This window comes from Balaenoptera ricei, chromosome 5, assembly GCF_028023285.1.
Source record: "Balaenoptera ricei isolate mBalRic1 chromosome 5, mBalRic1.hap2, whole genome shotgun sequence".
NCBI classification, from domain to species: domain Eukaryota; kingdom Metazoa; phylum Chordata; class Mammalia; order Artiodactyla; family Balaenopteridae; genus Balaenoptera; species Balaenoptera ricei.
In genome coordinates, this window is record NC_082643.1 from 115428457 (window position 1) to 115453492 (window position 25036).

At 36.5% G+C, this 25036-nt stretch overlaps 1 protein-coding gene across 1 annotated transcript in view; it reads right to left on the reverse strand.

Moving 5' to 3' along the window:
• Positions 1 to 25036, reverse strand: part of ZGRF1 (zinc finger GRF-type containing 1) — an 82297-nt gene that overhangs the window by 28700 nt on the left and 28561 nt on the right. Inside the window, exons 7-12 of the mRNA XM_059924223.1 lie at positions 24402 to 24475; positions 22790 to 22840; positions 21144 to 21227; positions 18851 to 19036; positions 3118 to 3268; positions 677 to 1332 (exon numbers count right to left, since the gene is read on the reverse strand). Of these exons, the coding sequence (XP_059780206.1) occupies positions 677 to 1332; positions 3118 to 3268; positions 18851 to 19036; positions 21144 to 21227; positions 22790 to 22840; positions 24402 to 24475 (1202 nt within the window). The remainder of the gene's footprint in view (positions 1 to 676; positions 1333 to 3117; positions 3269 to 18850; positions 19037 to 21143; positions 21228 to 22789; positions 22841 to 24401; positions 24476 to 25036) is intronic.

The window sequence follows — 25036 nt, forward strand, 5'->3', positions numbered from 1 at the left end:
ACTAATAAGCAAATTCCATAGATATGTTAAAGGAAATAAACAAATTTTTCTTTTGATTTCCAGAATCCATGAAAACCATTTTCTAATTTTAAATGAGAAACTAAGTACAGCAAGAAAGGCTATGACATGGCACTTTTAATGATAAATAAGACTAACTTTTCTTGTCTGCCCCTTAATAAGTTTTTAAATATTTTTGCTAGGAAAAACTTAACTGATGTGAGTGAATCATTATGTATCTCTATTTCTGGTTACAACTATAGTAAGAATTGTTCGTAACCAATGTATAATAAGATGTATCTTTACCCTAATAATGATCTGATCAGCAAAACTGAGCTGACAGTGAAAAATGAAAACAATCATAGTAACAGTAGTAGTGGAAGTGATGGTAGAAACAGAGCTATAATTTATTAAGTACCTATTATGTGCCAGATATTGCACCAGACACTTTCAAATATATAATTTCATTTAATGTTCACAAACTCTAGGAAAGATCTTAAGTCAAAGAAAATGTGAGTGTAGCAAGAGTTTTAGAAAACTCTTAAAAAAAAAACAAAAAACAAAGCCATTGGCTCTGAGACTAAAATCATTGCACCTATATGATTTTGGTAATTCTTTTGTTGAAATTCAGATAATAACTACTGGAAAAAAGATGCAAAACACTGGTACATTTCCTTACCTGAAAATCTCCTGTTACACTGCAGTTGTAGCAGGCATACTCTCTTAACACATTTTGAATTTCCTCAGTCTTAGAAGTCTGCTTTAAATTCAAAGAAAATGCCTTCTTTCTGGAAACCAAATCTTGACTGCTAAAATCCTGCTGCTGTTGCTGAAGCATGTGTTTCATCATTTGCAAATGCACAGAGTCTACAGAACTTTCATTCACAGCACCACTCTGTCTTTCACCCGTGTCACTAAAATGCATCCCAGAAATAGCCTCAGCAAAGAAGCCATCTGTTACTTTCTGATCAACTCTGTTTGGAGTAGTCAAGTTGCACTGGAGTATGTTTTGATATTTCAGCCACTTGCTTTGAGTAGGTATATTATCAAAAAGTGAAACGTCCCTTGGAGTCACTTCCTTAGATTCTTTAGAGAAAGAAGTTTCGCTCTGGTCCTCTGACCCAAAGCTAAAAGAAGGAACTGCTGACTCTTCACAAAAGTTGAATATGGGAGAACCAGAAGACTCTTGCCTGTCAGAGTCGATCACATATGAACAAGAATCTACATCAGGTGGCCCACTGGCAGGTGGCAAAGTAATAAGTGGAACTCGGGTTCTACTTACTAATGAAAGCCTTTGAAGGTTCTTATCCTCCAGAGAACTCGATTTTTCCATTACTAAAAAAAAAAAAAGAGCTAGTTAAATAAAAATGTATTACGGACATCACCCAATCTCTAGAAAACAGTGGGTATCCATACAAAAAAGCAAAAGGTACCAACATGCCTTGTACCAAAACAAACAAAAAAATCATATTTCCTTTTAAAAAATTTAATGGTTTTAGGCTCCAAAAAATAAAGAAACTTTTTCAAGGTTGATAGACTTGAAATCCTTCTCTTTTTCTTTTGCCTCTTAGCTAAGGATTTCCACTCACCACTGCCCCACCAATTACTACATTATATTTACATAACACTGAAGTTTTCAAAGTATTTTACAGCTGAGAAGGGATTCATCATTCTCACCTTAGAGATAAGATTGCCAACAAGGCCTAGAGGTAACATGACTACCGATTGGCAGAGCTAAGACAAGAACCCAGAACTAGTTTTTTGTTCTCAGCTTTATATTCTCCAAAGACTGAAGTTCAAGGTTTACTTATCGATGTGTTGTAACTTCCTTTATATATTTATTACATTCACAGACTAATATGTTGACCTTCAGGGTAAAGAAGACTTTTAGCTTTATTTTGATATATTGTTATGTGATAAGAGTTCAACTCTGGTAAACTCATGTTATGGCAGATTTTGGCTGAGTTTTATAATTCCTTCTGTCAGCATCGTTAGTAATTGATATATTCCTGAAAATGTAAAAAGCAGTAATATTTGTTGAATAAATAAAGAATGAATAATACTGCATGGGAACTATATAAGCTTAAAGTTTTTCTCTGAAATGCTATGGTTTCCTATTTTATAATAATGTACCTTCTTGATAGAGTTTCTATTTTGTTGGGAATAAACTCTGGAGGTCACTTGGGAAGATAGCAGAACAGCAGGTAAGTCAATGATATTCTTTTATAAACTGTTACCTTGTAATTCTAACAAGCTGATCAAGCAACACTGACAGAAAAGTTAAAACCTCATTAAATAGTAAAAGATTCATGGTATAACTGTGTAAATCATCTATATGCCATTGTCACCTCACTTGTTTTAGATACTCACAGCTCCCATACTGACTCTTTCCTACCTTGTTTCGTCTATCAACCACACCTACTAAACCTTCTTCAACCCAGCTACCCAGACACATTAGTTTTTATTTTTATATCATCCACCCATGACCAAAACATTATCTACAGCTTCACCCCTCACCCAACATAACTTCAGAATCAAGGGAGATTACAAGAAAAGAGAGAGAAAAAGAAAAGTTAGCGAAAGGGATCCTACAGAATGTATTATACTTATCAAGAAGCAGGAAATTACTCACAGGGAAGAATCAAAATGTATGAAAACACAGAGGCCTGAGAATGCAATTGAGGTAGCAGCAACTGAAGAGTTCCCTGATATTGCCAGGATCCCAAAGCAAAAGAGGGGAACTAAGAGGTTATGCTAAGGTCAACCACGACCAGACATTCACAATGAATCCTTTCCCTGGGAGGAGAAGGGACTATAGAGGGGCCGGGCTCTGGAGTTACAGCTGTGAGAAGTGTTGGCAATGGTAGAAGACACTTTTAGAGGTCTGTGATGAGAAGATGAGAGAAGAAATAAGAAGGAACTAGAAAGCTGGAAGGGATTGTATTTGGAAATAAGAGCCATCTCCAATAGAAAAAGTCAAAAGGGAGAGAGGGTGTGGGAAGGCTTGAGGGTGTAAGACATTGAATCTGGTTTCAAGATTATTTTTAGTTTAGTAACAATCTCTCAAATAAAAAACTTCACTTTACATGGACAGACAGATTAGAGCCATATGGTAGCAACTGTCTAAGTTGAGAAAGTGAAAATCACCAGGTAAAGTTCTTGCTTTCAGGGACTCCTCAGAGAATTCCAGTATGAAGTCTTCATCTCTTGAGTTCAAAGATAAAGTAGAAACAGGGTTTAATGTTGAGCTCTTTTGTTCTGGTGACGTCACCTATCCAGAAAGAAGAGACAAAACTACAGATCAAAATCTTTTTCCCTATAGTTTGAATGAATTCCAGTAACTATTGTAAAAATAATGCTTTCAAGCACACTGTGTAGAGCTATAGTGGGGCAAAGCTTCTTCCAAAAGGGGCAGGATAGAATAAACTCACTAAAATAAACAAGAATAATAGAAAGTGAAATAGAGAACATAAAACCTGTTGGATTTATTTGAAATGGGTCAGATTCTGATTTGGATTGATCTGGGTTATGGGGATTTGGTTGTGAAGATCAGTTTCCAGTCTAAGAGGCTCAGGCTTAATCAGTTCTTATGTTTGGAGCTTGAGGGCGTAAGACATTGAATCTGGTTTCAAGATTATTTTTAGTTTAGTAACAATCTCTCAAATAAAAAACTTCACTTTACATGGACAGACAGATTAGAGCCATATGGTAGCAACTGTCTAAGTTGAGAAAGTGAAAATCACCAGGTAAAGTTCTTGCTTTCAGGGACTCCTCAGAGAATTCAGCTTTCTCTTAGGTCCTCAGGTCTAGGATACACCTACAGTTGATCTAAACTTCAAAATATTGCTCCTTTTAAAATAAACTTTTTTGATATATTCTGCATCTGAACAGTCATATTATTCTCTATGTTATTCTCCTTAGAACAGTATTTAATTTTTTTTTTTTTTAGAGAAGGTCTCTCTCTTTTTTTTTAAAATTAATTAATTAATTAATTTATTTATTTTTGGCTGTGTTGGGTCTTTGCTGCTGCACGCAGGCTTTCTTTAGTTGCGGTGAGCGGGGGCTACTCTTCGTTGTGGTGTGCAGGCTTCTCATTGTCATGGCTTCTCTTGTTGTGCAGCACGGGCTCTAGGCATGCAGGCTTCAGTAGTTGTGGCATGTGGGCTCAGTAGTTGTGGCTTGTGGGCTCTAGAGCTCAGGCTCAGTAGTTGTGGCACACGGGCTTAGCTGCTCCGCGGCATGTGGGATCTTTCCAGGCCAGGGCTCGAACCCGTGTCCCTTGCATTGGCAGGCGGATTCTTAACCACTGCGCCACCAGGGAAGCCCAGAACAGTATTTAATTTTGTTGCTGCTTCCAGAAATTAATCACCCTAAAAATCTAATACTAACTGAACAGACAAAACTGGGGCTTGGGCCTCAAAACCAGCTGGAATCAGGGCTTCCACTGCTGTCACTAACTCCATCTCTTTCTCTGAAAGTCTGCTTCTCTCTCTTTCCCTGTAGACCAGATTCCTCCACATGGCAGGAAGCACAGCCCACTGAAAACTTCCTAAACTTTCCACCATTAACCACTGTAGCAGACGCTGTTGCTGTCCTGGCCGTGTCTCCTCAGCCCATCTATGAGGTCATCTACAGTTGGGGAATTGCTCCCCTACCTGTCGCAGGCTTCCTACCTCTAGCATCTGCATCATTCTGCCTGAGGACAGCGGCTGGGGGAGCGGGCTGGGACAGCAGGTAGGGCAGGCCAGAAGTGCCAGTTGGTTAATATGCCCAGGAGTAATCTTCAGCCAAAGAGGGGTGGGAATTGGTGCACAAATACCTTACTTTCCTCATTCTTTGGGAGGACAATTCTGAGTTTTGTTTTATAGGTCTCTTAGAGGGTTCCCAGCAGGACTCAACACCTTTTATTATTGCTTTCTTCCTTTCCCTGTCCCCCAGTGTGACTGTATTTGGAGACAGGGCCTTTAAGAGGTAATAAAGGCTAAATGAGGTCATAAGAGTGGTGCCCTGATTTGACAGAATTAGCGTCCTTATAACAAGAGAGTTCTCACTCGCTGTGCTCTCTCTTGCTCGCTCTCTCTCCATGTGCACATACCAAGGAAGGACATGTGAGAACATAGTGAGAAGTAGCCATCTGTAAGCCAGGAATAGAGTTCTCACCAGAAACTTGATCTTGAACTTCTACCTTTCAGAACTGTTACAAAATAAATTTCTGCTGTTTAAGCCACTTATCCTGTGGTATTTTGTTACAGCAACCCTAGCCAACTAATAGAGTCCTGCATCTTACTCCACTCAGTAAAGCCCACCTCAGTCCACGTTGTTAAGTCAAAAAGCCAGGAGTCTTTCTCCTCCCCTTCCTTCACCCTACTCTCTACGTCCAATCCAGCAACATCCATGCTTCTAACTCCAAAATTTATCTTAAATCTATTTATCAACTGCTCTATACTTTCACTGCCACAATCTCTACTTCAAGTCACTATCATCTACGGCTCCTCTTGACTGGTTTCCTGGCTTCCACCACAGTGCCCATCAAATGCATCTTCCACACGGCAGCCAGCAAAATCTCTTAAAAATGTAAATGTAAATGTAACGGGTGTTCTGCTGAAAACCCTTCAGTGATTTCCCCGGGGAACACAGAGCAATATCAAAGTTCTTAACCTGACCTGCAAGGCTTTGTATGTCTGGTCCTGCTCCCTGTCCCAATTTCATTTAATTACCACTTTCCCTGTCACTTTCCACAATCCAGCTACTTTGGTCTCCTTTCACATTCTTGAACCCACCCAACTCTTTTCAATCGCAGGGTATTTACACTTGCTGTTTCTGTACGTGGTATGTTCTTCCCCCTACTGCTGCCACAGCTGGAGAAGCCTTCCTAATCATCCATAAAGTAGATTCCCCCTATAATTTCAGAGTATCTTCACAACTTTTCTGTATAGCAATTATCTCACTTTGTTCTCTTGAGTAACATCTCTCTCCCCTGCTGGCCTTTAAAATCAGAGATCATTCCTGTTTTGTCCAACACTCTATATCCAAGTCTTACAAGTTCCTGACCTATAGAAGGCATTCCGTAAACACTGCTGAATTCCTATTTATTCATAAATTTTATATTTCACAGTAAAATTTCATTGCTCATTTCACACATTTCCAATTAAGATCATGCCTAGGCACTTCATTGTATATCATTTGTTACTACTCTTGGGACTCTTTTTCTGCTATATTTTCTACTTGGTTTAAGAAAGCTATTAACTTTTCAAGTTTATCTTATCTTCAGCTCCTTTACAAAATTCTTCTTAAACATCTCATTTTTAATTGATTCATCTAATTCTATTTCTTCCTTTCTAATTATGTATGCCTCTCATTTCATGTCACATTGCAAAAAATAAAACATCTGAATAACAAAGAAGATAGCAGTCACCCACATTTTGTTATTTATTCTAACAGAAATTATTCTGTGCTGTTTCATTACTAAAATAATCATGGTTGGTTGTTCATAAACTTTCTTGATCATGTTAAAAAAATCATCTAGTCTTAAGATTTTTATCTTTTTAGTTTTTAGTAGAGTCATTTCTTATAAGACTACCAAAATTTTTTACTCACAACTGTTAAAATTTTGTTTAGGGAATTCCCTGGTGGGCCAATGGTTAGGACTCGGCACTTCCACTGCTGGGGTCTGGGCTCAATCCCTGGTCAGGAAACAAAGATACCACGAGCCGCAGGGTGCGGGCAAAAAGACCAACATAAAAAACTTTGTTTACATTATACCTTATTTGCTTCCCACGAAGTCCTCTCTGTTGATTTAAAATTATAATCCAAATAATTATATAAATGTTCTGAATCTTTAGGAGGGAAATCTAAAATTGCTGTGGAGGAAAAAAAAAGCATGGATCTTTACATAATAGTTTGTTCAATGTCAAATAACTTCTTAATGTTACATTTTATTTATAATTTACTTACAATCATTTTCAACTGAGTCCTTATTAGACTCAGCTGTCACTTGAAAATCCTCTTCAATATTAAAGCTAGCACCTCCTTTTGGAAAATTTTCTTCATCTGGGAACTAGAAAACAGAGATCCATTTATCAGTTTAGAAAAAATGTGTGCGCATATCCATATCTTTACCTATCTCTATCTACACATATAGTTTATAGTTATAACTTGAGACACAGACAAACAGAAAGAAATATGTTATAAAGCCAATTCCATTAGGGGAAAGCAGGGTACATTATATTTCATCAATTCTTATGACTCACGTTTCTTACATCTTAACATCTTTGAAATAGGGATGCACCCCAAAAATGACATTTTTACATCTCTATAGCACAGGCAACATCTGTGACATAGTTGTCTTCGCCTGTGCAAGTGCAACTATATGCAAAGTAGTCATACTATTCAAATAATGATCACTTAAATATGACTTTGTGCATTGTTAACATTAGACATATTAAGCAATTCTGCTGTTTAAATGTCTTCAAAAAGATCACACTAGGATTTAGCATTGAAAAAAAAGTACTGTGGGGACTTCCCTGGTGGTGCAGTGGTTAGGAATCCACCTGCCAACACAGGGGACATGGGTTTGAGCCCTGGTCTGGGAAGATCACACATGCCGTGGAGCAACTAAGCCCGTGCGCCACAACTACTGAGCCTGTGCTCTAGAGCCCACGAGCCACAACTGTTGAAGCCCACGAGCCACAACTACGGAGCCTCTGTGCACAACTACTAAAGCCTGGCACCTAGAGCCCGTGCTCTGCAACAAGAGAAGCCACCACAATGAGAAGCCTGCGCACCACAATGAAGAGTAGCCCCCACTCACCGCAACTAGAGAAAGCCCACGTGCACCAAGGAAGACCCAATAAAGCCAAAAATAAAGATTAATAAAAAGCAGAAACTAACACAACATTGTAAAGCAACTATACTCCAATTAAAAAAAACAAAGGTATTCATTGATAGCTTCTATTTGTCAGGCACAGAGCGAGGAACTGGAAATACAACAGACAAACAGCCACTGACAGTGCCTTCACAAAGCAGATACTTTTGGTGGGAGAAAATTAAGGAAGAAGCGAAATTTGTGGCCCTGAACCAAGATGGCGGAGTAGAAGGAGGCGCTCTCACTCCCTCTTGCGAGAACACCAGAATCACAACTAGCTGCCGGACAATCATCGACAGGAAGACACTGGAACTCACCAAAAAAGATACCCCACATCCAAAGACAAAGGAGATGCCACAATGAGATGTTAGGAGGGGCACAATCACAGTAAAATCAAATCCCATAACTGATGGGTGGGTGACTCACAGACTGGAGAACACTTATACCACAGAAGTTCACCCACTGGAGTGAAGGTTCTGAGGCCCAGGTCAGGCTTCCCAACCTGGGGGTCCGGCAACAGGAGGAGGAATTCCTAGAGAATCAGACTTTGAAGGCTAGTGGGATTTGATTGAAGGACTTCAACAGGACTGGGAGAATTGGAGACTCCACTCTTGGAGGGCACACACAAAGTAGTGTGCGCATCAGGACCCCGGGGAAGGAGCAGTGACCCCAGGGGAGACTGAAACAGACCTAGCAGCTAGTGTTGGAAGGTCTCCTGCAGAGGCAGGGGGTGGCTGTGGCTCACCGTGGAGACAAGGACACTGGCAGCAGAAGTTCTGGGAAGTACTCCTTGGTGTGAGCCCTCCCAGAGTCTGCCATTAGCCCCATCAACGAGCCCGGGTAGGCTCCAGTGTTGGGTTGCCTCAGGCCAAACAACCAACAGGGAGGGAACCCAGCCCCACCCATCAGCAGTCAAGCGGATTAAAGTTTTACTGAGCTCTGCCCACCAGGGAAACAGTCAGCTCTACCCACCACCAGTCCCTCCCATCAGGAAACTTGCACAGGTCTCTTAGTTAGCCTCATCCACCAGAGGGCAGACAGCAGAAGCAAGAAGAACTACAATCCTGCAGCCTGTGCAATGAAAACCACATTTACAGAAAGACAGACAAGATGAAAAGGCAGAGGGCTATGTACCAGATGAAGGAACAAGATAAAACCCCAGAAAAACAACTAAATGAAGTAGAGATAGGCAACCTTCCAGGAAAAAGAATTAAGAATAATGATAGTGAAGATGATGCAGGACCTCGGAAAAAGAACAGAGGCAAATATCGAGAAGATGCAAGAAATGTTTAACAAAGACCTAGAAGAATTAAAGAACAAACAAACAGAGATGAACAATACAATAACTGAAATGAAAACTACACTAGAAGGAATCAATAGCAGAATAACTGAGGCAGAAGAACGGATAAGTGACCTGGAAGACAGAATAGTGGAATTCACTGCTGCAGAACACAATAAAAAAAGAATGAAAAGAAATGAAGACAGCCTAAGACACCTCTGGGACAACATTAAATGCAACAACATTCGCATAGTAGGGGTCCCAGAAGGAGAAGAGAGAGAGAAAGGACCAGAGAAAATATTTGAAGAGATTATAGTCGAAAACTTCCCTAACGTGGGGAAGGAAATAGCCACCCAAGTCTAGGAAGCACAGCGAGTCCAATACAGGATAAACCCAAGGAGAAACACGCCGAGACACATAGTAATCAAATTGGCAAAAATTAAAGACAAAGAAAAATTCTTGAAAGCAGCAAGGGAAAAACGACAGATAACATACAAGGGAACTCCCATAAGGTTAACAGCTGATTTCTCAGCAGAAACTCTACAAGCCAGAAGGGACTGGCATAATATACTTAAAGTGATGAAAGGGAAGAACCTACAACCAAGATTACTCTACCCGGCAAGGATCTCATTCAGATTCCACGGAGAAATCAAAAGCTTTACAGACAAGCAAAAGCTAAGAGAATTCAGCACCACCAAACCAGGTGTACAACAAATGCTAAAGGAAGTTCTCTAAGTAGGAAACACAAGAGAAGAAAAGGACCTACAAAAACAAACACAAAACAATTAAGAAAATGGTCATAGGAACATACATATCGATAATTACCTTAAACGTGAATGGATTAAGTGCTCCAACCAAAAGACAAAGGCTTGCTGAATGGATACAAAAACAAGACCCATATATATGCTGTCTACAAGAGACCCACATCAGACCTAGGGACACATACAGACTGAAAGTGAGGGGATAGAAAAAGATATTCCATGCAAATGGAAATCAAAAGAAAGCTGGAGTAGCAATACTCATATCAGATAAAATAGACTTTAAAATAAAGAATGTTACAAGAGACAAGGAAGGACACTACACAGTGATCAAGGGATCAATCCAAGAAGAAGATATAACAATTATAAATACATATGTACCCAACATAGGAGCACCTCAATACTTAAGGCAACTGCTAACAGCTCTAAAAGAGGAAATTGACAGTAACACAATAATAGTGGGGGACTTTAACACCTCACTTACACCAATGGACAGATCATCCAAACAGAAAATTAATAAGGAAACACAAGCTTTAAATGACACAATAGACCAGATAGATTTAATTGATATTTATAGGACATTCCATCCAAAAACAGCAGATTACACTTTCTTCTCAAGTGTGCACTGAACATTCTCCAGGATAGATCACATCTTGGGTCATAAATCAAGCCTCAGTAAAATTAAGAAAACTGAAATCATATCAAGCATCTTTTCTGACCACAACACTGTGAGATTAGAAATGAATTACAGGGAAAAAAATGTAACAGACACAAACACATGGAGGCTAAACAATACGTGACTAAATAACCAAGAGATCACTGAAGAAATCAAAGAGGAAATCAAAAAATACCTAGAGACAAATGACAATGAAAACATGACGATCCAAAACCTATGGGATGCAGCAAAAGCAGTTCTAAGAGGGAAGTTTAAAGCTATACAAGCCTACCTCAAGAAACAAGAAAAATCCCAAATAAACAATCTAACCTTACACCTAAAGGAACTAGAGAAAGAAGAACAAACAAAACCCAAAGTTAGCAGAAGGAAAGAAATCATAAAGATCAGAGCAGAAATAAATGAAATAGAAACAAAGAAAACAATAGCAAAGATCAATAAAAGTAAAAGCTGGTTCTTTGAGAAGATAAACAAAATTGATAAACCATTAGCCAGACTCATCAAGAAAAAGAGGGAGAGGACTCTAATCAATAAAATTAGAAATGAAAAAGAAGAAGTTACAACAGACACCACAGACATACAAAGCATCCTAAGAGACTACTACAAGCAACTCTATGCCAGTAAAATGGACAACCTGGAAGAAATGGACAAATTCTTAGAAAGATATAACCTTCCAAGACTGAACCAGGAAGAAATAGAAAATATGAAAAGACTAATCACAAGGAATGAAGTTGAAACTGTGATTAAAAATCTTCCAACAAACAAAAGTCCAGGACCAGATGGCTTCACAGGTGAATTCTATCAAACATTTAGAGAAGAATTAACACCTATCCTTCTCAAACTCTTTCAAAAAATTGCAGAGGAAGGAACACTCCCAAACTCATCCTATGACACTACCATCACCCTGATACCAAAACCAGACAAAGACACTACAAAAAAAGAAAATTACAGACCAATATCACTGATGAATATAGATGCAAAAATTCTCAACAAAATACTAGCAAACAGAATCCAACAGCACATTAAAAGGATCATACACCATGATCAAGTGGGATTTATCTCAGGGATGCGGGGATTCTTCAATATATGTAAATCAATCAATGTGATACACTATATTAACAAATTGAAGAATAAAAACCATATGACCAACTCAATAGATGCAGAAAAAGCTTTTGACAAAATTCAACACCCATTTATGATAAAAACTCTCCAGAAAGTGGGCATAGAGGGAACCGACCTCAACATAATAAAGGCCACATACAACAAACCCACAGCAAACATCATTCTCAATGGTGAAAAACTGAAAGCATTTCCTCTAAGATGAGGAACAAGACAAGGATGTCCACTCTCACCACTGTTATTCAACATAGTTTTGGAAGTCCTAGCCACGGCAATCAGAGAAGAAAAAGAAATAAAAGGAATACAAATTGGAAAAGAAGAAGTAAAACTGTCACTCTTTGCAGATGACATGATACTCTACATAGAGAATCCTAAAGATGCCACCAGAAAACGACTAGAGCTAATCAATGAATTTGGTAAAGTTGCAAGATACAAAATTAATGCACAGAAATCTCTTGCATTTCTATACACTAATGATGAAAAATCTGAAAGAGAAATGAAGGAAACACTCTCATTTACCATTGCAACGAAAAGAATAAAGTACCTAGGAATAAACCTACCTAGGGAGACAAAAGAGCTGTATGCAGAAAACTGTAAGACACTGATGAAAGAAATTAAAGGTGATACCAACAGATAGAGAGATATACCATGTTCTTGGATTGGAAGAATCAATATTGTGAAAATGACTATACTACTCAAAGCAATCTACAGATTCAATGCAATCCCTATCAAATTACCAATGGTATTTTTTATGGAACTAGAACAAAAAATCTTAAAATTTGTATGGAGACACAAAAGACTCCAAAGTGCCAAAGCAGTCTTGAGGGAAAAAAACGGAGCTGGAGGAATCAGACTCCCTGACTTCAGACTATACTACAAAGCTACAGTAATCAAGACAATATGGTACTGGCACAAAAACAGAAACATAGATCAATGGAACAAGATAGAAAGCCCAGAGATAAACCCACGCACCTATGGTCAACTAATCTATGACAAAGGAGGCAAGGATATACAATGGAGAAAAGACAGTCTCTTCAATAAGTGGTGCTGAGAAAACTGGACAGCTACATGTAAAAGAATGAAATTAGAACACTCCCTAACACCATACACAAAAATAAACTCAAAATGGATTCGAGACCTAAATGTAAGACCAGGCACTATAAAACTCTTAGAGGAAAACATAGGAAGAACACTCTTTGACATAAATCACAGCAAGATCTTTTTTGATCCACCTCCTAGAGTAATGGAAATAAAAACAAAAATAAATAAATGGGACCTAATGAAACTTCAAAGCTTTTGCACAGCAAAGAAAACCATAAACAAGATGAAAAGACAACCTTTAGAATGGGAGAAAATATTTGAAAACTAATCAACAGACAAAGGATTAATCTCCAAAATATATAAACAGCTCATGCAGCTCATTAAAAAAACAAACAACCCAATCTAAAAATGGGCAGAAGACCTAAATAGACATTTCTCCAAAGACATACAGATGGCCAAGAAGCACATGAAAAGCTGCTCAACATCACTAATTATTAGAGAAATACAAATCAAAACTACAATGAGGTATCACCTCACACCAGTTAGAATGGGCATCATCGGAAAATCTACAAACAACAAATGCTGGAGAGGGTGTGGAGAAAAGGGAACGCTCTTGCACTGTTGGTGGGAATGTAAATTGATACAGCCACTATGGAGAACAGTATGGAAGTTCCTTAAAAATCTAAAAATAGAATTACCATATGATCCAGCAATCCCACTACTGGGCATATACCCAGAGAAAACCATAGTTTAAAAAGACACATGCACCCCAATGTTCATTGCAGAACTATTTACAATAGCCAGGACACGGAAGCAACCTAAATGCCCATCGACAGATGAATGGATAAAGAAGATGTGGTACATATATACAATGGAATATTACTCAGCCATAAAATGGAACAAAATTGGGTCATTTGTTGAGATGTGGATGGATCTAGAGACTGTCATACAGAGTGAAGTAAGTCAGAAAGAGAAAAACAAATATCGTGTATTAACGCATATATGTGGAACCTAGAAAAATGGTACAGATGAACCGGTTTTCAGGGCAGAAGTTGAGACACAGATGTAGAGAAGAAACGTACGGACACCAAGGGGGGAAAGTCATGGGGGGGTGGTGGTGGTGGTGGGATGAATTGGGTGATTGGGATTGACATGTATACACTGATGTGTATAAAATTGATGACTAATAAGAAAGTGCTGTATAAAAAAAATAATAAAATTCAGAAATTAAAAAAAGATGAATAAAAAGTATTGTGTTCACAGAAAGACAAGAAAACAAAGCAGTGTGATATACAATAAAACACTGTGCTCAAATAAATCTAAAAGAATCTTCCACTAAATATAACATTAAAAATCCAAGTGAAGGTGAAAAGGTTCTGGAGATCTGTTTCATAACACTGTAAATATACTTCCCATTACCAAAGTGTACACATAAAAATGGTTAAGACTGTAAATCTTATGATATAAGTACATATGATACATGTTTTTTACCACGTTAAAAAAAAAGACTTTTTTAAATAAAAAAGGCAGTGAAAAACATTGTGTAGTGCTAATTGACCGGTCTTTCTTAGTGGTATATATTACAATGGTGCTTCTTACAATCAATGATAGTATCTTAGGATTTGATGAAATACAAGATTGTTTTAAAGTTCAGAGACCACTGTGTGCAAGCAATCTGTCACACTTATTTCAAAAAGCTCTTATCTGTGTTGGTAAGCCTAGGCATTTTGCCTTAGAACATTTTTTATAAACTCAGGATATAAAACATGACCATACTGATGTATGTGAAAATAATTAAAAGTAAAACAAATGGATATAAATTTCTTTTTCAGTATGAAGTACTCTAATTTATTCTCCTCTCAAAAAGAAAAGCAGGAAATGTGAAACAAAAACACCTCTTACCTTTAATGAAACTAAGAAATAATGGTAACCCTGAATTACAATATATTAAGAGGATGGGGAAAGAGTATAGGCTTAGCAATATAGAAGAAAGTCAAACCAAAGTTTGACTACAAGACAGACCAATAAGAAATAAACTGATTAACCCCAATAACCATGGAAACACTTAGAAACTGGAGTCCACAGGGACTGCTGCAAAAGGATACAATGGGCTGAAAACGTTTAACAGAAGTTCTAAAAGAGAAAACTAAGAAAACAGTGGGAAGAAAATTACCAAAGAAATGAATTTTTTTTAATTTTTTATGTGACTGGTAAACTTGTACCTGCAGGATGAAAAGACTCACTGAATACAGTATATGGTATTAATAACCTGAAAGAAGGCATATCACAGTGAAATTTCATAACACCAGGAATAAAGAAAAGATGTTAAAAACTTCTAGAAGGAGAAAGCACAATTAAATTTAAATTTAGAAAGAAAAAAGCAGATTATATCCAAATTCTATACTCAGCCAAACTATCAATCAAGTAATGAGAACAGAATAAAAACATTTTCAACATGCCAAGTCCCCCAAACCTCCCATGCTCTCTTCAAGGTGTGCTCTAGAAAAACAAGAAAAAAAGACAATGTGTTCAAGATATTGACAAACCAAGCTAGCAAAGAGGCAAAGGGCTTTTGTAAGATGGTGCAGATTATAGTGGACAGATGGAAGACCTAGAAAATAAATGCAACTAACACAGATTATCTGATGAATTTGTGTGGATTCCTGTATTGAAGAGCATTTTGTAAAATTCTGGAGGATATGGGAAAATCTTTATCCCAATATTTGAAGAACACTAAGCAAATTTTTTTAAAATTATAAACTAAGAAAAAAACTCAAAAATTATAAAAGAAAGAAAATGTATACTAATTGGCTCAGCAGTGAAAATATTAAAACATTTATAATAATGAAAATGTTGACTATCTATTTATCTAAAAATTATGATATAGCTATACTAGGAGTCTGGAAGAATATAGAGGGGGAATTCAGAAATAACTTATTTTACTTAACATAGCCACTCTATAATTAGCTCTTGCTAAAGATAGTGTAAAACCACAACAAGAGCTAATAAAAGTGTCAAGATTTATTTTTAAAAAAGCATTAAATGAAGACTGAGTTCTGGGCTTGGGCTTCCCTGGTGGCACAGTAGTTAAAAATCCGCCTGCCAATGCAGGGGACATGGGTTCGAGCCCTGATCCAAGAAGATCCCACATGCTGCGGAGCAACTAAGCCCGCGAGCCACAACTACTGAGCCCATGCACCACAACTACTGAAGCCCATGTGCCTAGAGCCCATGCCCTGCAACAAGAGAAGCCACGGCAATGAGACGCCTGTACACCACAACAAAGAGTAGCCCCGCTGACCGCAACTAGAGAAAGCCTGCGCAGCAATGAAGACCCAACACAGCCAAAAATAAATTAATTAAATAAATTTAAAAAAAAAAAGAGTTCTGGGCTCCAGGGACTTCCCTGGCGGTCCAGTGGTTAGGACTCCATTGTTCCACTGCAGGGGGTACGGGTTTGATCCCTGGTCAGGGAACTAAGATCCCGCATGCCACAAAGCACAGCCTAAAAGAAAAAAAATTTCTGGGCTCCAGAAACCATAAAAGAAAACACTGAAAGATCTGATTATATAAATATTAAAAATGAATTTCTGGAAAAAATCATAAATACAGTCAAAACACTAATAAATTAGGAAAAATGACAAAGGGTTAATTTTTTTAACATAGAAAGAGTTCCTGCAAATCAAACATACAAATAACATATAGAGAACCTCTATACCAAAACTGTAAAACATTATTGAGAGAAATTAAAGATTGAAATAGAGAGATACATTATTACAATATTGAAAATAAATCAATTTTTGCAAAATTGCAAAATCAATTATTGCAAAAATATTGATTCTCCTCAGGATCTGTGTACACAATGAAATTCCAATCAAATTCCTAACATGTTTATGCGTACATATGGAAACCATTAAGCTAATTCTAAAATGTACTATATATGAAAATGCAAAAAGCTAAGAAGAACAAGAAGATTTAAAATGCATGAAAACACATACTTAATAAGACATAAAGACCTCTAAAACTCCAGACCAATGAATCAGAATAGCAACCAAAAACAGACCCAAAACATATGGACATCTGATTTATGGCACAGGGAGAAGTGTGAAGGAATGGAGAAAAGACAGTCTTTTCAATAAATGGTGCTGGAGCAATTGGATGTCCATATGGAAAAAAATATGAAACTTTATCTGTACCTCAATACATAAAAATCAATTATAGGTGAATTACAGATCAAAATGTGAAAAGCAAAATAATAAAGCTTCTACAAGGTAACATGAGAGAATATCTTTATGACCTTAGGCTAGAGAAAGACTTCTAAAATAAGACAAAAAAGCAATAATCAGAAAGGAAACAACAGATAAATTGTATTGTATTGAAAATTATAAACTTCCATTCATCAAAGGCATCATTAAGAATGAAAGATAAGTCAGAGTCAGGGAAGATAAGCACACCAATTAAAAACTGAGGAAGAAAGCTTAACAAACACTTCATGAAAGAGGATACAGAGAAGGCTAATAATATACAAAAAGGTCCTAACCTCATTATTAGGCAGGAAAATGCAAATTAAAACCACAATGAAATAGCACTACATACCCACCAGAATAGCTAAAATTCAAAACAAGAAACTGTCAGGACCAAGTGTTAATGAAGATGTAGAGTGATGGGGCCTCTCATACATTCCTGATAGAAAATATAAACTCTATAACCATTTTGGAAAGCAGTTTGGCATTATCTACTAAAAGTAAAGACATCCATAACTAGTGACTCAATAATCACACTTCTAGGTAGTGTAACTAACAGAAGCATGTCATGTGTATACACATTCATGACAGTACATGATTGTTCACAGCAGGATTATCTGTAATAACCTCCAAATGCAAACAACCCAAACAACTGAAGAATGTATTGGGGTGTATTTACACAATGGAATACTACACCAGCAATGAAAATGAATAAACTACAGCCACAAGCAACAACATGGATGAATTTCAAAACTGCAATGTTGAACAAAAGAAGGCAGACACAAAAAAAACACTGTATTACTCTATTTAAAGTTTTAAAAGCAAAACTAATATATGGTATCATAAGTCAAAATGGTGATAATCTTTGGGGAGAATGGAAGGGGTAGTGACTGAAAGGGGGCAGAAGGGGTACTTCTGAGATGCTGGTAATGCTCTATTTCGTAAGGGTGGAGGTTACATGGGTGTGTTCACTTTGTGGTAATTACTGGGCTGAGCACTTACGGTCTGTGCACTTATTTTGTACGTGCATTATGCTTTAATAAAAAGGGGAAAAGTTTAAAAAAAGTCTCTTTAACAGATACTGTTTCAAATACATGCATACATCCTTTCTCCATAACCTTTTCTATTTGGGTAGCAATGAGAGGTATTTGGTGTCATACTTAGTGGGGAGAGGGGTGGATATTAGAAGGAAAAAAAAATCTGCTAGCTGTTAAATATATTTTCTATATGTAATCTGCCTAACTGCTCTTGTCATAAATTTCTACTATTCTCTGAAGTGAAAAGTAATCCTTTAAATTCCTGATCCTAAAAAGGCAGTAAATCTTTCAAATATTTTTGTCTTATTTAGTTTGATTTAAGATATGATATTTCTTGTCAATTTACTAAACTTTTTTTTAACTTACAACTGTACAAAGATTTAAATATACTCTCTTTACAAAATTTAGTATTGACACAAAGAAAATGATTTGGCAAGATGCAGCTATAAAAATATTTTTAAGGGCTTCCCTGGTGGTGCAGTGGTTGAGAATCCACCTGCCAATGCAGGGGACACAGGTTCGAGCCCTGGTCCGGGAAGATCCCACATGCCGTGGAGCAACTAAGCCTGTGTGCCACAACTACTGAGCCTGCGCTCTAGAGCCCGCGAGTCACAGCTACTGAGCCGACGTGCCACAACTACTGAAGCCCGCGTGCCTAGAGCTCATGCTCCGCAACAAGGGAAGCCACCACAATGAGAAGCCTGCGCACTGCAACAAACAGTAGCCCCCGCTCGCTGCAACTAGAGAAAGCCCATGCATAGCAACTGAAGACCCAATGCAGCCAAAAATAAATAAATTAATTAATTAAAAAATATATACATATATATATTTTTTTTACCTGAAAGAAGTCAATCTGCATACAAGTGCTAGGCAACGCTGGTGTCAAAAAACAACTGTTTGTCGTGCAGTTTTCATACGCAATGCTATCTGGAAACTGACTGCATTCAAGCTGTGAGCTGTGTCCTCTCACCATCTCAGCACTAGCAGCTGATCCTTTCACTTGATGCCCTTGAAATTCAACAGGCTATAGTAAATTATTAAAAATGAGTATTACATAAGTATACATATTTACAATATACATATACAAAGAAAATAATGCATAATTTGGCTTTCTATTGAATGTTAGTTAATGTAAATAATTACTAAGAGACTAATACTGAAAACCAGGAAATATTCCTATTATCCTAAAATATGTTAAGGGTAGACTAATTTAAAGTGCAGTGATTGGGGCTTCTCTGGTGGCACAGTGGTTAAGAATCCGCCTGCCAATGCAGAGGACATGGGTTTGAGTCCTGGTCCAGGAAAATCCCACATGCCGTGGAGCAACTAAGCCCGTGTGCCACAACTACTGAGCCTGCACTCTAAAGCCCACGAGCCACAACTACTGAGCCCGTGTGCCACAACTACAGAAGCCCACGCGCCTAGAGCCCATGCTCTGCAACAAGAGAAGCCACCTCAATGAGAAGCCAGAGCACCGCAGCGAAAAGCAACCCCCGTGGCAACTAGAAGAAAGCCCGCGCACAGCAACACAGCCAAAGATAAATAAATAAAAATAAAACATTAAAAAATAAATAAAGTGCAGTGATTTAACTGCATTCAAGGTCAACATTAATAAGTATGATTTTTTTTTTTTTTCACAAACACAAGGAGTATAATGATAATGGGTTGATTAAGCCAGAAAGACACAGGTGCTCCTTCCTCTATGCTTCCACTATACATTACACAACTTTTTTGGTTTTTTATTTTTGTTTTGGCCACACTGCATGGCTTGTGGGGTCTTAGTTCCCTGACCAGGGATCAAACGTGGGCCCTTCGCAGTGAAAGTGTGGAGTCCTAACCACTGGACTGCCAGGGAATTCCCCACAACTTTCCATTATAGACATCACATTACACTACAATGAAGTTTCTTCTTATCTGTATACTAACTGTACTGCAAGCTCCTTGAGGGCAAAGACTCTTCTGCTTCATCAGGATATCACTTGCATTTAATACCATGCTTGGAATACAGGAGGCAATCAATAAACACATGATAATAGGAAGGGAAGAGAGAAGGAACAGAGGAAGCATTTTCCTTTAAGGGTTTTGTAAACTATCAGGCTATTAGCAAGAGGGATGCTGGGTTCCCAGCTTCCCAGAAGATCTGATCCTATAGCTCTGAGAACAAAGGCCTAAGAGTACCAAGACAGACATGTACCTCAGAGGGGTGCTTTCACCCCCTCAGAGACTTGGTCTGCTTTCAGACTTCAGATGGCTTTCTCTGCTGCCCCTTTGAGGGTTCTAGGATTTTTACTCTGCACAGGGTGACAAAGCCTACCCAGAATGTGGAAAAATAAGAGTGCGTAGAGCCAAAGGAATGTACATAAAGAATGAATTTATTTCTAACTGATAAATTAACAGAATGACAAAAATACATAATCTGAATATTCTCTTATTTAAAAATGAAGATTCTAAATCACACATTTGAAAGGAACTAAATTGCCTCTGAAACAAGAGTTTTGTTGAAAACATTATTCTGAATTTTAAAACATAACATATATCAATAAAAAAAAGTCTAAACCTTTAAAGACTGTGTATTTCTGCTTTGTTTGATGTGGAATACAAATTCTCTACAAGCAAACAGATGCCTTGCTTTCTTTGATGCTATGTAGATCTTTTCCAGAGATCTGTTGAGTTTTAAGAATAGAATCACTATTTACAAAACCCAAACATTTATATGCTGTTGTCTCTATCAATTTTTGCTGTGGAGTGGGTAGAATTACTTAGAGCTTGGGCTATATATACTTCTATCCCTTCAGCCTGAAGTAAAAGTGGTGGAGTAAACTATAAGGAATTAAAAGTTATAAACATCTTCACTTTGTTCTACACAGAACATTCATTAACTGTACTTTACATATCTTTGTGCCCAATTCCTAGGATATCCTATGCATACATAATGCATTATTAGTTCATTAGTAACAGAGAGAGGGCTCAAGACCAAAAAAAGGGGTAGGAGTCATTAGTGTCTCTTGTTCTTAAAACCAGGTTAATTCATTTTGCTCACTAACCTTCTGACTATGAAAACTCTGATAGTTGTGTAAAAAGACAGCAGGAAAACACTGTGGCTTAGAAAATCAATTCTTCACAAATTTTACCTTGGGGTCACAGGTTTCTCTCTCCATTTGTTTAGGAATAACATCTAGAAAAGCAGTCTCTTCTTCACTGCCCAAGGAAAAGAACTAGGATAAAATATCAATAAGTATGTTAGCTAAAATAGTTTTGTAGGTGTTTATGAGTTTGATGGGAAAATATTCCTCAAACTTAAAGTTAAGTCTGTCCTTTGAGAATGATGATACTTGTCATCTCCATACTGCTTCTCTATATACATACATACAATAAGCTACCCCCGGCAAAGGAGTGCTCTAGCAGAAAAAGTACTATACTAGTTAATTTAAAAACTCAGCATATTAGAAAATTGGAATTCTAAACTTTTAATTGAATTCTTTTTTAACATTGCTGGGTATGTTATAAATCCCATACTGATATTTATGTTAATGCAGATTATTTAATTCAAAAATTAGTGTAAAATTAAAGAAGTGTAATAGTTTATTTAAAGAATGAATCATCTTCTAGCAACCATAAAACACAAGATACAGACAACAGCAACTAGTCATTTTTAGTTCATCAAGTAACTACATAAAATAGCCATAATTTCTAATATGAACTACAGACTCAGAAAATGAGCTCAACTGTAGAAGTAATTTCTTTATGTTTAATAAAAATGGAGAAAATATTTGTCACTAAAAGAGGTAAAATAGTGTATTTATTCAAATAATAGTCACTTTCCTTTTATAACAATATACATAAGCACAACTGCCAATCAGGTAGCTCTTAAAAACATTCAACTCATATTTTAGAACTAGCATTTTTGAATATAGTGAGTTTAAAAAATTAGTTAGCATATAGTATCTTCTAGCTCCTTTGCTTTGTGTGACTAATCACACTTACAGAAATAAGGTGAAGGTGGCATTAAGTATTAAGAGCACCCTAACTTTAAGTTTTGAAAGTTCCTTCTATCACTAGTGTGTATGAAGAGTTTGATTCAGAGAGTTGTAGCAAGAAAGCTATTATAAAAACACAAATGTACTTTGATATTAATGCTAAAAAGATTTAAATTATTTTTTTTTGCAAAAGATTCTAAGACCTTTTTCATTATTGTGAGATTATAAAATATTTTGCTTTAAAAATATATGACATTTATTTAAATGGCAACTCATCCTGGAGGGAAAAACAGTGATAGTGTTAATTTGCAATTTATACTTTGTGATAATTATCCTTGAAAAAGTTTAAACTGTATTTTTTTCAAGTGAAAAAAACCCAGTAAGAATGTGATCATTTGTAAGCAGCTGCTGACTGTTCATTATTTTATACACTTGATCTTGTAATATAAGGGTGAAAAATGATTGAGTCACCACAATGGATTTTGTTTTATTTTGTACTGTTCTAGGCAACAGAGCCTGCAGATGCAGTTGTAATTGTCAATGACAATTCTTGGATTAGGTAATGCTTGCAAGTTTGAAAAATTAGCTTTATGATAAAAGATTTGTTATTTACCCAAATTCTACTGACTACGCAGGACACTTATACAAGACAGTAGGCTTATCTAAATGAGTATAAAAGGGTAACTAATTACAAATAAATTTGAAAACTGGCAATATAGAATACAAACATATAATTACATGCCATACCTATATATACGAATACAATTTCTGGCTATGTTACATTTTAAAAGTTAACTCACCTGCAAAGACTGAAGTGATTCACTTGGTTCAACTTCATTTTCTTTTATCATCTTAGGAATAGAACATTAATATAAGATAAGCCAAAAGGTAATAGTAAGTTAGAAAATAAAATATAGATTTTTTTAGACATAGGAAACATAAGGACACCATTACTAATAATCAAAGAAATAAAAACTAAGTGTTGATTAAATACTATTTCACTTAGGAAGAATTTTAAAAGATCTCAGTACTGGTAAATATGAAATGAAACAAATATTCATATTGTAAGACATTAAGATATTTTGATTTGACTTATATCAACAATCTAAGAAAGTTGTTCTTGGCCTTTCAAATTATCAGTTCCACTTCTAAGAATCAAATCTAAGGAAATAACTAAACGTAAACAATAATTTATGTGCAAAAACATCTACTAAAGTTTTATTTACAAAAGCAAAATGCTGGAAATAATCTAAATGTCCAAAATAGGGAACTGTTTGTCCAAAGCATAGGATATCCACGAGATGGAATGATAAGTAACCTTTAAAAGGTATGTGTAAGAGTTCTTAATAATGTGAGAAAATATAATATGATATTAAGGAGAAAGGATATAAAACTATTTGTACCCATCAATCTAACCATATTTTAAAAATTAGGCCAAAAATGCTGGAAATGTTAATAGTAATTATCTCCAGGTGGTATGGTAAGTTTTATTTTTTCTTTACCTTTTTCCACATTTAAAAAAAAGGAGGAAAAAATTGATATTATTAAAAAAACAGTAACATGGAAAATAGAATATGATACAAACTGGGGGTAAATGAAACGAAGAAAGAACTGTCTCTTCAAAAGTACTAAAAGCACCTTCACTGAAAAACACTAATCTAGATAACTTATTCTAGAATTTCATTTCATCCTAAATTAGTACTATTATTTTTTATATTATTTCCATGGTTCCCAAACTGGTGTAACAAGGTACTTCGGGGTGCCAGAGTGAACTCAACAGAGGCTCCACAAGATATTTTAAATTTGAGGGAAACACAGCGTCATTAGACATCTGTCAGAAACTAATCAAACTGCAAACTCAAGGTAGCTCAGTTTCAACATCAGATTTCATGTCATTTGTCATTGACATCATATCTTTGTGAAGCTGGGTTTTAGGAAATTGCTATGATAAAAGTCAATTGCCATACAAAAATCAATGTGGACCTAGAAACTGAATCTATTCCAAGCTTTGAGAAGTTGGACAGTGCCCAACAAGTGCATGCATTCCATTAGTAACTGTGTTTATTTAAAAATAAAATGCTTATCGTAACCATTTCACAATATATGCATATATATCAAATCATTATGTTGTACATCTTAAACTAATACAATGTTATATTGTCAATTATATCTCAATAACACTGGAAAAAAAAGACAAAATGCTTACCAAATTACTAAGTTTTTAATACTACTAACTAACTAAATGGAACTGCTAGGTTTCTTTTGGCCAAGCGATGCAATAAAAAAATCACTAAGATACAGGAGAGGTCGTGAACCAACATAGCTTCAGACCCCTGTATTTCTACAGTATCATTACAAATTGTAGAACATTCTATATCAAAATAATAAATATACTGACAGAAATAAATGTACCTGTTGAGGATCCTGGTTCAGATGAGGAGACTTTGGTATAGCTTGTGAAACTACTGCAGACAATGGTTTCCTAGCTAGAATGGACAAAATCCAATGATCTTATTCATCATAAATATAGTAGTGCTCTAAAATTTTTAAAAACTTATTTCTAAAACTGAGTGAAACACGAAATATAACAATTGTTTCCAAACTACAGTATGCCAGACACTGGGGAAACAGCAGTGAACAAAACAAACAAGATCCCTTGAAAAGTAAGGGACACAGAAGTTAAATAAATTCGGATTGTGATACAAAAGGGTCTCATAACACAGGGTGATATGAGATAGAGTAACGTTAGCAGGATGATCTGAAGAGATCTCTCACAGGAAGTAACATTTATACTGAAACCTGAAGACAAGAAAAAACCAGCTATGCAGGGGTAAAGGTGTTCAGGTGAAAGGCAGAACAAGTGTAAAGACTCTGAGACAGAAAAAGCTGGCAAGCCTGCAGAATGGAAAGGAGGAAGGGGGGAACTCAGCCGGCTTGAGAACCAAGAAGAGAGTTCTGAGAAAGGTCTGAGAAAATACTTGGAGATTAGTCAAAAACTTCCCTAACATGGGAAAGGAAATAGTCAGTCAAGTTCGGGAAGCAGAGAG